The 15,399-nt window shown below is 37.3% G+C and overlaps 1 protein-coding gene across 3 annotated transcripts in view; it reads left to right on the forward strand.

Moving 5' to 3' along the window:
• RABGAP1L (RAB GTPase activating protein 1 like) overlaps nucleotides 1–15,399 on the forward strand; it is a gene marked incomplete at its 5' end in the record, with an annotated part of 227,171 nt that overhangs the window by 24,830 nt on the left and 186,942 nt on the right. For all 3 annotated transcript variants that reach the window (XM_082054685.1, XM_082054683.1, XM_082054684.1), the window contains 6 exons: nucleotides 203–363; nucleotides 1,189–1,299; nucleotides 4,955–5,021; nucleotides 6,464–6,566; nucleotides 8,164–8,330; nucleotides 12,459–12,603. In XM_082054685.1, the coding sequence (XP_081910811.1) occupies nucleotides 203–363; nucleotides 1,189–1,299; nucleotides 4,955–5,021; nucleotides 6,464–6,566; nucleotides 8,164–8,330; nucleotides 12,459–12,603 (754 nt within the window). The remainder of the gene's footprint in view (nucleotides 1–202; nucleotides 364–1,188; nucleotides 1,300–4,954; nucleotides 5,022–6,463; nucleotides 6,567–8,163; nucleotides 8,331–12,458; nucleotides 12,604–15,399) is intronic.

Consider the following 15,399-nt stretch of genomic DNA (forward strand, 5'->3'; position numbering starts at 1 on the left):
TGAAACAGGAGATGTTGTTACTGAATTTGCTTGGTTATTAAACACCTGATCTGAATGTTGTGTGTTAGATGTGATGTGCTTTGTGTTCAGTACAAGAGGCAAGTGACAGTAATTTTATGGCCTTCAAAACCACATAACAATACCTGATTAAAAATCCTCTTTTATTTTTGATAAAACTAATAATTCTTTTGCTTTTCTGCAGGTCAGCCGAATTTTATACAGTTTCTCAACAGCATTCAAACGTTCTTCCAAACAAGCATCTGACCATGTTAAGGACTTTGTTCTTCCTACTCCAGATAGTGATGTGTACACTTTCAGTGTTTCCTTAGAAGTCAAAGAAGATGACGGAAAAGGAAATTTTAGGTAATCTGTATGGAAAGGGAAAAGTAGAAATCTCTTTGAGAAAAGCATTTAGCATATAGCAGAACACACAGCTGGTTTGTTGCAGTAAAATTGATTTGGTGTCTTCTCATAAGTAGACTTGTTATAAAAAGGAAGCTGTTACTTTGCTTTTACAATTTTATTTTCTGTATCTTTTCTGTAAAAAGATTAAAAATCAAGATACCTTTTTCAACTTAGTTTCTTTTAAATGTGATTTCTGGTAGGGATGCTCAAGGTAGGCCTGTGTAAATGGAAAAAATAGTAGGAAGTCTGCTAAGAACTGTAGTCAAACCAATTTTCTTGAGTTAATACAGTCTAGTAGTTCCTCCTTTTTGATTTTTTTTTTTTTAATAAGCTAATAAATTCTGAAGGTATCGGAGATTTAGAAAATGCAAACTTCTCGAAGCATTGCAGGGGACAGGGGGGCGTAGTGTTCTTTTCCTGACAGTTAACTACAAGATATTTTGAAATGGAAGAGAGAGCTGAAAATAAGATTTAATTCTGTGAAAATGTCCTATTTATTTTTTGCTTCATAGCCAGTATATGGCATATTTTCCATCATTTTAAAACCCAAAATAACCCTTGCATTTTTGGATACATTTATCTGATAAAGCCTTCAGACAGTTGGCATACTAAGTGTGAGCCTGGTGTTCTTTGGTGCCGGTTTTTTACTTGAGAATAAAAAAAGATAAAGTCTCTCAAATGAGTTGAGCCACTCACAGTTTAAGTGGGCTGGTACTGTCTTTTCTGTATTTAATAGTTAATGTTCTACACTGGGATAAGAGACTTGTTTCTTTATTCTTTTAGCCCTGTGCCAAAGGATAGAGATAAATTATATTTCAAGCTTAAACAGGGAATTGAGAAGAAAGTGGTGATTACAGTTCAGCAACTCTCGAACAAAGAGCTGGCCATTGAAAGGTAAGACTCATAAAAATAATGCAGGTTACGTTTTTGAAAGAACAGTATTTAATGTACTTTTCTTGGCTTTGCAAGTTATGTGACAGAAGAAATACCACAATTACACAGAAGGTGTTATTGCACAATATAATTAATTCATAGGTGCGCAGTTCAGTTTTAAATTTTTTTTGAAGTATTTTTGTGTGGGTTTGTTGGTTGGTTGGTTGGATGGTGGGTGAAAACAAGAACCAGAGGCTGTAACATTCAAACATTGTTTTTTTGCCTTTTAATTGCCTTTCTGAATGTGGTGTTAGGATACTCATGACATTCAAATGCTTTGGATTTTGCTTTCTGTTGTTTTGAAGCATTCCAAACCCACACATTTATTGCAATTCTGCGTTACCAGCATCTCACTGTTTAGCAAAAGTAACGAGGTGAGCGTGTCTGAGCTGTGTTACACCTTGGAGCATGAGAATCTGTCAGATCAATTGTGCTGGAACAAGTTGGGACTCAACCTGCTGGTCAGAAGGAGCGATCTGCTGGTGGAGGCTTCAAGACAAGTGAGATTCCTTTGTAGCTGTGCAGTGAGAGGATGCGAATGTTCATCTCTGAGTGACGGTGAAGAGCTCAGGAATGGCTGGTGACTCCTGTTGCATTTCCTGGCAATTAGATGAGAGGCGATCCCTTTTGGACAGTATAACCTGACCTTTTGTGCAAAGTATTTGCACAAGAAGTGGACCATGCATGTGAAGACCATCAGTTAGTGTGTACATTAGCAGTAGAGTCTTGTAACTACAGTAGTAGTAGGTATTATATTAATTTAAATGAGGAAATTATTTCTCAATAGCTTGATTTTTTTAAAAATAGCAAATGCCACCAGATGGCAGTCTTATAAAAGACTAACAATAGGAGAATTCAATTTTAGCAAAAAGAGAATTAAATATAACAGGAGAATAAAGAAGAAAACCAACAACCCTCCCAAAACCTTTGAGTGTTCTCTTGACTTGCTTTGAAGCTCTTATTTCAAAAATGAAATAAAAATCTTAGACAGGGAACATACAGCACAATTTTTTACCATCATTCTTTTTTACTATAAAACTGTGCTTTAGTACTCTATGGCTTTAAAAAAATCCTATTTTCAATGTATTTTTAATTTAAATAATTTTAGCTTCAGAATTCAGTTAATGAATGATGAACTCTTCTAAACATTTCTGAATAGCATTGGATTGTTTGATTTTTGTTTTGTTTTCCTTCCCCCTTCTCCCTACAGGTAAAGCTACCTTTCTTAGAAATTAGCTTTTATTTTTAAGTTGTTTAGGATATTCAATTAGGATATTATTTTTATCACCACAAGCATTGCTAATAAGTTACTTAATTGACATGACATACAAGTGTGTGTAAGTCATTTTATATACTTACCCTGCATAGCATTAAAATTTAAAACCAATATAAAAGATCAGTTCAGGTTACTTCAGACAGTGAGCTTCTAAGCAATTTAATGCATCTTCAAAAGTATTTCTAAGTGGAAATTATAATTCAAAAAATGTTGTTGCTAAAGAAATTTTGTCTCTGATATCAAGAGTTCAAGAATCTTTTTTCATGGTCTCAGGAGAGTGGACCTGGTATCCTGCAGAGAAACCCGGGCTTCATCCCACAGTGTGCGATATCAAGTCGCAGTGGTTTACAGGATTCAGAAAGGAAATTCTGTTCAGTGGTTGGGGGCTTTAAGAAAGTTGTTCTGAAGAGTGAAATAGCCTTTCATTCTGAGGAATGAGAGGATTGACACTGTTCTCAGTACAGTGGTGTTTAAATGTAGTGTGCTGCCAGTCATAGGGGAGAGTTAATACCAAGTTGTATAGGGGTAGCTTAGGCTGAAGTCTGGACTGGAGTGCTTAGAACTGCTGTACAGAATATTGGTTGGTTGCTCAGTACCACGGGAAACGTAACGATCACGTTCTCATGTTAACTTAAAACCATCAGCCGTATCCGTGGGTAGCATTGGTATTTATGTAAATGGAAATATGTATCAGTGAAGAATAATTTCAGTTCTTTTTTTGCACGTCAGAAGTGGCAAGACTGAGGCCCACAGTCTAGGCAGGTCATTCTGAATCCTGGGTGTGTGGTTCAGCCTCCTCAAATTAGAGGCTGATTGTGTTGAGATCTATTTGCATAATATCTGGCTCCTCTGCAAGTGAGGGTCCTGAACTCATCTGAACTCATTTTGCATTTTAAGCTTGGTGGGAAGAGAAGCCCCGACTCTTCTAGCAGCAGGATGCTGCCAGTGATCCTGCGTGTCTGTCTGTGAGAGGCAGGGGTTACTCGTTCCCAACTCCCACTCTTGGAAACAAACTTCCCCCACATTTTGTGTACAGCTGAGAGAGGCGCAGCAAGAGCAAGGATCTGTGAGCTGTTGTCTTTGGAAAGCACAGATCCTTTACCTGCCTCTGAACATTAGCCTTACAGTTTCCTTTAGCAGATCTACCAGAAGCTGGTGAACCCTCTGCTGTTATAAATTATAGCCCTCTCAGAGCTATTTCTACCCCAGGAACAAAAGGCAGTAAGTCAGTCTACTGTAACATTCTGCCCCATCTCTAGTCTCACAGAAACACCTGCTTGTGTGGTTAAATGTAAGTCCTGGCATCCTAGCTACCTTGCTTGCTTTACATGGCACTGCATTATGCTATATAGATAAATGAAATTTGTGGTCTACTGTTTTACTTACTACTTTGATTTTTAAGATTTCAGTAGTGAAAGAGATGGAGAAAGAAAAATACAATTGTGGATGTAAGTTACTGTGTAAATGTAATGAGGTGGAAAATGAAAATCATATACCCAAACGCAATAGGAGCAAACTTGCTAGATGGTGTCATAATTGCATATCTGAAGATTTTTACAGTTAATAGCATAATTGTAATGATATCTCTATTCATGATAGTGTGCTTGCCTGAAAGCTGGGGAACTGTTCTGTCTTCATTGCTAACATGTGAATGTTCAAAGAATCTCCTACAATTTAAGTCTGCTGAAAAATCTCAGTTTTCATTTGGATTAAGTGGGTTGCCCAGATGCCAGAACTGCTTTTGTTCGGACTCGGAGAGGGTGGGAGTGTGCGGCTCTTCCTGGTGCAGTCGGAGACCTGGGGGAAGGGGATGGAGGAGTTGGAGCCAGACTCTTCTGGGAGGTGCAGAGTGGTCAGATGAGAGTCAATAGACACAAGTTACTTCACTGGAAGTTCCTCTGTGAAATTAGGCCAGTTCTTGCCAATACAAAGGGAGTTGAGCATTGCAACAGGTTGCCAAATTTTTTGTATGATTGTATGAAAACATTTTTTAAAACATATTGGGGAGAGAGTGAATTTCTTCTTGCCAGTCTCTGTCATTAATATATAGGAATTACTGGTATCTTTAAACTCAATATTCTAAGTTATCTTTAACAATAATTGATTGTTCACAGGTCAGACAGTAATTTCTGTCATTTTCATTCTGGAAAATAATTTCGTTGTCATTTCTATAATATATATTGTGATGTTTCCTGAACGTTGCCATAACACTAGCAAAAAATTGCTAAGAAAGGTTTTCTCTAAATTAGAAGCAGTAGGTGGCTGTGCCATTATGTTCAAGAAAACACTTTTGTATTTTGAAAAGCTAATATCTGTATTTTTTTTTATTAACTTTCACAGATGCTTTGGGATGCTATTAAGCCCTGGACGAAATGTGAAGAACAGTGACATGCATTTACTAGACATGGTAATACTTAGCTTTAATAACAAGTTTAGTAAGGTAAAGGTGATTTAAAAATACAAAACAAACCTCTCATCTGTCTGGTGTTGTTTGTTTTTTGTTTCTTAAATCGTGGGGTTTATATCTTCAAACTAGAAACAAACTTGTCACATACAATGGACAAAACATTTCCATTAATGTCAAAACCTGTGGCATCTGGCTTTTGTTCAATTGTTAAAGCACAGGTTAGGTTAACTGGCAGCTGGTTGTTACAATAGCTAAGCTTTCTGTATTGTGTTAATCATGTTGCCTAAAAACTTAGAGCAAATTATTGGTTTTATATTTGAGCATTGGGGAAGTGGTCTTTTTTTAGCCAGGCGCTGAAAATTTTGCCTCAATTACCTTCACTTGAATTTAAATTCTTGCTGAGTTTTGAGTATTAACTTGTCTTCTGCAATCTTCATTTCCTATGAGTTGCTTCTAAGAGAACTACAAAATAATATACCTTTTTTGAGAATAAAAATGTACTTCTATACTGTGGATAAGAATACAACCATTTTCAAGTCACGAAGTGCTGGAGTTAAACCAGTCAGATATTTTGTGGCTATGTAGTCATCCCAGATTTGCCTATTCTGTTTCTTTACTCATGTTGATGATTCCAGCTGTCAGTATTTAGTTCTCTTGTCAGGCTCTCTTATTTGCCTGTTTGTATCTACCACCTCATTTTTTTCTGGTTTTATTTGCTGACACTAGTTTCAATTTTCCATTTTTATTATTTGATTATAAAATGGAATAAATTATACTGAGTTATGGAGCATAATGAATTTGCTTCTATGAATCTGTCCAATACCTTTTACTGCATGGACTGTATATTTGAATTCCTGTCTTTACTCCACCTATAATTCAATTTACATTCCAAGTACATTTAATGACTGTATATAATGGCTTATTATTCATTTCTTGGCTATAGCATATACATACAAATTTGTGTTTTTCTTTCAATCCTCCTTCTCCCTATTTACATCTGAAGAACTCAGTCACTCAGTTGGTTTGGTTTTGTTTTGTTTTTTCCCCTGGATCATTTCTGTGTATCCTGTGGGACTAGTTTAATTTTCTGAAGTTTCTTGTAACTCATCCTCTCCTTACAACCATGTCAGCTGCTCAGGGAGTAGAGTGGCAGACATCCCACCATGCTTTCATGCTTATAATAAGCATTGAAAAACCACATTGACAAACTCACTTGTCTTCAGTTTCTTATATAATGTTTCTCCTGTTCTAATGTTTCTTTGCTCTTTGCCACTTCCCTATAACCTTTCTCAATCCATTATTTCACATTCTTTGTTTAGATTGTGTTCTCTAGAGTGAACACAGTCTTACCCTGAGCTCCCTAGAACTATTTTCCCTCCCCATGCTCAATCTCTGATCTCAAACCACGACTCCAATAGAATCCTGTATGTTTTTATTCTTAGGAATCCATGGGAAAGAGTTCTGATGGGAAGGCTTATGTAATTACTGGATTGTGGAATCCTAATGCACCCATGTTTCTAGTACTTAATGAGGAAACTCCTAAAGGTAATGTAATCTAATTAGTGATTTTTTTTTTTTTCCCCGACCTGGGTTTGGTGTATGTATTCTCTCCTGGGAATTGTGGTGCATATGTCTCAGTACGTATACCATTATGTTCCAAGAGTCCATGGCTAGGAACTTCTCTGTATAAACATGCACAACATAGAAATGCGAATCATTGTTCAGAGAACTGTGTGTTACTGATTTGGAGATGTTAAATTATTTGGGGCTTAAATACCTGCTCCCTGTTTTTTGGGGCTTTTTTTGTCCTAAGCTGTTTTCCATCTCCTGTACTCTGAAAAGCAGTATAAACAGTAAGCATTGCTATTCTCTTACTTTTATTTTTGAGGTGAATTGATTACAAAGAGCATTACCCTTCATCTTGGGGCAGCTGGGAGTGGTGCACTGAAATGCTTGATCATACAGCACAGTTTCTTATGGCTAGAACTTATAATCTCTGATGTGGTGTAAAAGGTTTGAACACCATGTGGAGTTTGATTCCTATCCCAAGGCAGAGCTCATGGCAGTTGATTAAAGGCATATTCAAGTATGTACAGCCAGCGTCACTGCTCTTGCTGATGGACTTTCAAACCACGTTATTTTTAGTAGCATACAGGCAAAACTCTTGCTGTGCAGCTTGACACAGTTTCCATTTCACAATGTGACTTTGTGTGGTGTGGTTTGGTTTTGTCATGTGGGAGGTTTTTTTTTTTAAATGCCCGCTTGCCTCTCTGGTCTGATAAGACAAGGGAACGTAGGGATCTGTAATGTCTGACTCTGTAATGTCATTGTGAAAGTCTGTGCATCCTGAAAGAAAGGTATCAGTTGTGATGCAACATGATGGTTACTACCTCTCTCTGTGATGGATGTTTCCAGAAACAGCACAACTTTTCTTGCACTGTAAACCTACAAGATACACTTGAACTGTTTCAGTCTCATCCTCTGGTCAGTTCTGCATTCTCCTCTACTTGAAAAGGTTGGAGTTCTGCTTCAGTATCAGGAAGATGGAGCTATTCCAGATCAAGATTACTGATCCATGCTTTGCTTTCAAAATATGTTTTGCTGCTATGAGGACTGACTCAGAGAGTGGGACAGGGAGGGGTAAAATGTTTTTAGTCCTTTTAACTGACAGAGTATGAGCACAGACATAAAAATTGATCTGAAGTATTTCTTAGTCTTATGAGAGGATTTAGGACCAACAATGCTGTAGGAGATCCTTGACACTGATTTGCTATGCAGATATGTATTTACTCAGCAGTAATTTTACACTTTTAAATGTGACCTTATCCTTTGCATGTTCCTTTTGTCTAATGGGGATTGTATATCTTAACGCTATTATCGTTGCATGATGTTTTGCTCCTGTCTTTAAAACAGAGACACATTGTTTTAAAAAGTTATCGGAATGGCATGGTACACTGTTTAATGTGTACTCTCATTCTATGCAGCAGGCATGTAGGGTGTAGATAAATAAAACCGGTTCAATAGAATCAATTATATAGAAAAGGCTTTCAATTTGAACACCAGTTTATTTCTGTCATTTACTGGTTTGAGAAATTCGAACTGTGACTAATTTTTCTCTGTGTGACTGATTTTTGTGTTTTAGATAAGCGTGTATTCATGACCGTGGCAGTGGACATGGTTGTTACTGAGATAGTAGAGCCAGTCCGGTTTTTGCTGGAGACTGTTGTGCGTGTGTATCCTGCCAATGAACGCTTCTGGTACTTCAGCAGAAAAACCTTCACAGAAACTTTTTATATGAAGTTAAAACAGGTAATGCATGTTTGTTTTTTTTTTTTAAGAAATGTTGATGCTGGGAGCATTTTTTTTATCTGTCTTAATTTGGCCTTTATAAAAGTTAGCATGGCACCTGCACCTCAGTAGTTTGTTTCTTTTAACTGTTTCTGAGATGCTTAAATGCAAAATGGTTAAGTAGCACGTATAAATGTTCAATGCCTTTGTAAACTGAATTATAGTAAGTAATAAGTCATAAATCATTAGCTTTGTGGGCTTAAACAATTTAGAACCTACCTATTGAATTATCTGTATTTTCATACAGTCAGACCTGTGTACAGGCATCTAGAGCAGGTCCATCTGACTCATGAAATTGGGAAATGACTCTTTAGTTGTTCACTGTAAAATCAGCTTATTTGTAACAAAGGGAAACCCTGGCTACTGAGGTTCAAAATGTGAAATGTAAGTGGCTGTAAGAATGTAATCCATTGAAGGCAAAGGAACCTAATGCAAAGGTTTGAAAGAGTTAGGCTATTAGTATTGTTTTTTCATAGTATCTGAGAAGGTAGTTTTCTCCGTGTTTTCAAAAAGAGAAGTTTGGAAAAAGATTACCTGGAGAAGTTCTGCTGCATGGAGAAGTTGCCATTTCACACCCTTGTGGTTGCCGATGAGGGTGTAAAATGAACAACGTTCTTGTCCTTCAGTGCCTCCGGGCTTTATGAAATGGGAGGCTAATGGCTTGTTGCAATGATTTATTAAATTAGCATTGTTTGTGTGATTTCTTGCTGGTGATTGTAACCTTATGAGGTGTGAAAGTAGCAGTAAAGAAATAACCACTTTTAGCAAACTCTTTTCTCTGAAGTATTTCAGTTTGTCTCTTGGAGTTTGGCTGTTAGTCAAGTTATGCAAACACTGCTCGATTCTACAAAGCGGGGAGGTGGTTAAGATGAAGCTTAATGCATAGTTGTGTATTCTGTTTACGTTAGTGTTTCTGGTCCTCTGCTTGTGTGATTAATGTGCATTTATTTCTTCCTCAAGCACTGAGAGATGACATCTCATCTGATAATGTTTGTTGAGTAGTTACCTATGAAGTAGAATGCTAAATTCTGTTCCGCTTTGGTATTGGGTGAGGTATGTCGAGTGTGTATGTCTGCCCATGACCATTGTAGGGTGATGGGCAACTGCATCCTCCTGCAGCGACTGGTGACCTGCTTTGTCCAAAGGCTTCTCTTGTGGTTTTGGTTCAAAAAGTGAACAGCAGAGGCTAACTGGAACATTTGCATTGGAGTAGTGGGCCATCATCTTTGTCTAATGAAAACAGAGAGCAGTGATTTAATTTTACTGAGCCTAATGTGAATATCTGAGTTGTCATCTTCCCATGAGGTGCAGTAATAGGTGTGGAAAAACAAGCTATGCTGATATTACATGGCAAAAGTGCCACTGTGCTTAACACCTAGTGAGTAAATAAATCTCATGCAATGCTGCTTCTATATTTCTTCTAGAGATTAGCATAGCAACTCAGAACTTCAGAATATCTGAGAAAATCTACTGTTACGTGCAATTGTTGAGAATATCTACATTTTAAATGTAAAGAAAATACTTTTGAAAAATACTACATTCTCTGGTTTTCGATACTTATCTATAATCAATAATCCTTTTAAATCACTTACAACTGTACCATTTCTAAGTGAGTAATATAGATACTTTCTTTTTTTCTTTCTCACCCCTTATAATGTGACAAACATATACTTGCCTCCCCTCCCTGAAGAAACACATGGATTTCTTCCTGCTCTAAAATTCTGAGGAGCCGTTCGGCAAATTCTTGTGAAAGGAATGCTTTTAGTCCTTGTAGTCCTTTCTGGAAGATTAGGTCCTGATTCTGGATGACAGGATCTCTCTGGGTGACCTGTAGCAAGTCTTTATTTAGCCAGTTACCAGCTGGACACTTTGAACTGCAATAGCTGTTCCTGCCGGTACCTCTGAAAGACACTGCACCTCAGGGCACGCTTCCTCCATGGAAAAACATTACTGAGGTGCAGTCAGATATGAGGAAGGACATAAATGCAGTTGCTGTATGATTTAGGATTGTTCTATCTGTCTGTCGTCTGTCTGTCGTCTGTCTATCTATCTCTCTATCTCTCTATCTCACTGCGTTACCCATGCACATTTTCATCGTTAGAACATGATCCTTGTAAAGGTGGATTTCTGTAGATGGTAAATTCATGCTTCAGAAAAAAAACAAATGATCAAATTATTAGTGTTATTTGCAGTTAACCAGAGCACGTGCAAGGAGCTGAAGACCAGTAATTCTTGTAACATACAATAAAATCCATAGTATCTCATGCCTTACTCCCTCAAAAATAAAATCTATAGATAGTGATGGTTAATAATATTAGTGGCATCAATACTTGATTGATTTAATCAATTACTTTGAAATTACTTGATAGTGGTGTTCTGTGAGAATAAACCAGGGATAACGGCTCTAGTATTGTCCTGCTAAACGTTACAAAATGCACAATATTTACGCTACACCCCGAAGTTCATAAAGCTGACTTCATGAGAAATTTAATCAGCAAAATTGGCTGGTAATTGGAGCCACTGCTTCCAAGCAGTATTGGCTTTAAAGGAAGCAGAGCTGAATGATTGATCTAAGTTTTCTAAGTGTAAGATAATGTATATTGTGTCAGTCCAGGCAGTCCCTGTTTGAGCTACCCATCTGCGTAACTTCACCAGTTTGTTGAAGTTGCAAGTGCTGGTCAGCAGTTCACGTGCATCTCCAGCGAAGGTGTCGTGGAGTCTTCCAACTTTATCATAATTTTGTTTTTTAAACAAATTGAATGTTCTCTAACTGAAATGGTGTTCTCTTTCATGGTTAATTTGATGGTTTTAATATGTTCAAAAAATTACCTTATTTAAACTCATTAGGCATGATGCACAGAGAACAAAATAGCATAACATTTTGGTCTGGTTCATTTAATACAATCATTAATTTGTAGTTTTATACAATTCTCTACAAATAGATTAATCACTGCATGTTGCTGAATAATAATTGTGTTCAGAACTGTAACTTGAAAGAGAAACTAATATTTTATTTTAAAATTTGGAATCTTGTATCCAGCGCTTAAAGTATAAATAACTGACTTCTTTTTCATGTGAAAGTCCATTGAATGTGAAAATCTTAGGTTGAACTCTGAATTTTCCAGTCTGAAGTAAAAAGAAAACAAACAATTTCCCCCTGGCCCCCAGCATTTCAGGTGGTTTGCCTTGAAAGTTATCAGATTCCTAAAGAGACAGATTTGGAATAAAAACTGCTTTCTCAAAACAAAATTATTTCCCCTGAAAATATTCCGACCTCATATCCCTCTCTGTATAGATATAGGTATAGATATAGTTACAGACACCACACTCAAATTTCCAAATTAATGGAACTGTTAGGTTGACAGATGTTCATAATTTGTACACATGCATACACACAGACACAAACACACACATACATATAAAAGTAAAAAATAAATAAAACTTAGGCTACAAACACAGGTTTTACAGCTAGGTGCAGCCAACACATTTCTCCTTTGAACGGAGTATATTGCAAATTGTAATCACTGGATGAAAGATACATTTTTCTGGTTTTTGAGGATTTTTTTTGTGACTAAAACACTACAAGGAATTTTTCACTATTAAAGGCTTTCAAAAAGCATGAGAGATTTTTCCTTCTTTAGTCTTGTCTTTACCTACTAAGAACTCTTACCCTTAGACTCCCCCTCCCTCCCCAGGCGTTTGATTCCTGTTTCTGTGATGTTGGTTACTTCAATATTTTTCCTCTTTTAATGTGGTTTCTCTTTGACCTCATCTCACTATAGCTGTTTAACTTGGAAAGCTTTTTTTATCAACATCCTGAACAATACTTAAAATGGTGGTTAAGAGACAGCTTTGGAAAGAATGCAGTTTTATTTACATTTTTTACCTATAAAACTGACGGAGAAGCAGAGCTGTCAATTACTGCCAGCTTACATGTGCCATTGCAAAAAAATCTGCAGGGGTCTTGTCCAAACTATTGTTCAGCTTCGATGGGAGATTTGTTTGTATGCGCTTGGGCTTGGGTTTGGGATCCTATTAGAACTGTATTTATCAACAGTGGGGACCTAATACAGAGACATTTTGTTTCAGTCTGAAGGAAAAAGCCACACAAGTGCTGGAGATGCAATTTATGAAGTTGTCAGTCTACAAAGAGAATCTGCAAGAGAGGAAGAACTGGTCAGCCCAACAAGTGGAGGAGGGCCCATGTCATCCCAGGAGGATGAGGCAGAAGAAGGTAAGAATAAATGAGCATTATAGTACCCATAGATAGCACTGATATATTTCTGCTCTTAATTTACTAATTTAATTCTTCCTGTTTCTGTCTATTAGAAATGCTGCTGTTTTGCACAAAAAGATCGCACATAATTTTCTACTAGCCGTAGTTCTTGAGTAATGACATTTTTACCAAGCCATTATTTGGAGTTCTTCCAGTAGCAGCAGCAGGCAGCGCATGTCTGTTTTTCTGTGTGCTTCAAAATGTGTTACTGATGCACTCGGGCTCTACCTACAAGATAGAAAAGCTTTTCCAGAGGGATGTTCTTCTGATCAGAAGCCATTTCCCTTGAATGTGCTGCTGTAGGACAGCACTGAAATGACAGGCTTTCAATGCCTGTTGGTAAAGAAAAACAAAAAAAACTCCAGACTTGTATAGGGAATTCCTCCACCCCCAAACTGTCCGCTTAGCATGCAATTCATTTTCCCTCATTTATATCTAGGACTTATCAAAGTATTTCCTGGTTCAGTTGGGGATTGTGGCTGTTCATGGACCCAGCAGATTTGCCCACCTGTTCCTCAGTGCCTTTCCCACTGGAGGTTCTTGTTTGGCTTTTTTTTGGTTGTTTTTTTGAAGGTCCCTGGTATACTTTTGTTTCTGTACTCTGAGGGTTAGCCCACAGCCTTCAAAATAGGCTTTCTATGTGCCATTTTGGATTTGGATATATGACCTACCAGAGCTTCTGATAGTTTCACAAAGTTATTCTTCAGATTTCTGGTACTTTTCTGTCAATACTGTAAAATGTCTCACTACAGCGGAAAAATTCCTTCTTGATTCTTACTTGTAGGTAAGTATTTGTATGTTGGTTAGTGCAATGCGAATCAGAACACAATGATTGACAGAGTCAGGAGCAGACAGGTATGGTTACATGGTTATTCCAGTTACAAACAAAAAGCCCCACGCAGCCCAGGTGACACCATGCTCACCAAACCTACCCCCAAGTGCTCTTTGAACTGAAAACCTCCTCCTGATTCCTGGGAGGGAGCAGGATGGATGTTGACTGTCATCGTCATTCCCTCCTTTGTAAAAATGCTGTTTTCTCTAAAGCAGCTTTTATATTTAATTGGTATTTGGGATTGCTCTACTGTTTGTAGCAAGAATTATTTCAGAGTTGACCTTTGGGTCTCGTGGTTCAGCGTAGCGTCGCTCAATGTCTGTGGATGTTCTTCTCCCTCCCAGATGTTTGGGTTGTGTAGGTGGAATGTTTTCTGGGGCTTGTTTGATAGGAGAGGGTGTAAGTAATTACCTGAATACTTTTGTTTTTTTTTAAATATTGCTTCTTACTGGGAAGAGTAAAGCATTGTTCCAGAATTTGATCAATGTAGCGCAATTAGTAATAATGTGGATATTGTCCTCTTGGTACTATTATAGAATGGCTTTATTTCGTCATGGAGTACAAGTATTCCATGGAGGTATGAACCAAAGTTTAACTTTGGTTTAGCTTCCTAAGGCTACTTTCGATATTTTAAATGTAGATGACTTCCTAAGAGAAGACATTAAAAATACCATGATGTGAGTCTGTTCTCATGGAAACTGCATTTAGAGTTATCTGCCTAGAAGTTATCTATCCTAGTGGATCTGCAGGTTAAATGAGTCATTTGCAGTTGTTCTAAATAAATCTCTTCATTCTTTGTCTTTCTTTTTCTTTTCAGGGTACTAATTATGATGATGGGGGGGAAAAAAAGCCTAAGTTTACAATATCTTGTCTTAGCCTTGGAAGAAGGCTTTTGCTTTTCTTTAATGCTAAGGGTGGTAGCTACCTGGCCATTTAGACCTTGTTTTAATTCCCTGTGCAATCCGACTGGGGCAGATGGGCATTATAAGGACTTTACTATTTCATAGGCCAGAGGCTGGTGTTCCCATTGCAGATATTGGGGATTATTATCTGTTCTCTTTTTCCCTACATCCTCATACACATGCTACATGCCCACAGAATGTCAGTTAATGTCCTTCCGCAGCGCTGGGCCTTGCAGCTCATGTGTCTGAGCGCGCTGGCCTCATTTGCACCTGACCTGGCTGCTGCGTGTCTGTGTGTGCACAGCTCAGTGCCATCGCTGGTGTCATCACTGTGTAATAAAGACATTCACAAGCAGGCATGTTTTTCAGTATTCTTGTTCTTTGTGTTTTAATGAAAGGCCAAACATGGTTCCCTCTTGCCAATAATGATTTAAAATAATCACTATATTGGTGTTAGGCATAGTCCGTTTCAAATGTGCAGCAACTACATATAGAAAATTGAGATAATATGTTCCCTAAATAACATTCTTAGCTTCTAGTGTTATTTTCTCATTTTAGCTTTGCTTTCCAAGCAGATATATTAAAAAATAAAGATCTTTGCAAAGGTTGTGCAGTAGCTACATAGAGAGCTTTCAGATCAACCTCACTTTTTAAAAAAATTATTGTAATAGGTATTTCTGGCAACCCAGTCATCTAAGGTCCCTTCTTTGGAGGTAATAATTTAAAAAATATAATGAATATTAACGATTTATTGTCAAAACCTAGAATGTATACTCTTTGATAAGAAGTTTTCTATTAAATACAGAATATCATTTAAAAATATTCAGAAGCGTAATGAGGAAATTCTTATAGTTTCTGGAAAGGTTTCAAACAAAAGAGATTTAAGAATCAATTTTTATCAATAAGCAGAAAAGTACACTATTAATATTTAATTTTGAGTAGAACCTTGTAACAAGGTGCAGGGCACAACTGGTTGAACTGATCTTTCTTCCTTTTGGAGCATTATGAATAAGTGAGAAG

Source organism: Streptopelia decaocto (assembly GCF_964273445.1).
Source record: "Streptopelia decaocto genome assembly, chromosome: 5".
NCBI classification, from domain to species: domain Eukaryota; kingdom Metazoa; phylum Chordata; class Aves; order Columbiformes; family Columbidae; genus Streptopelia; species Streptopelia decaocto.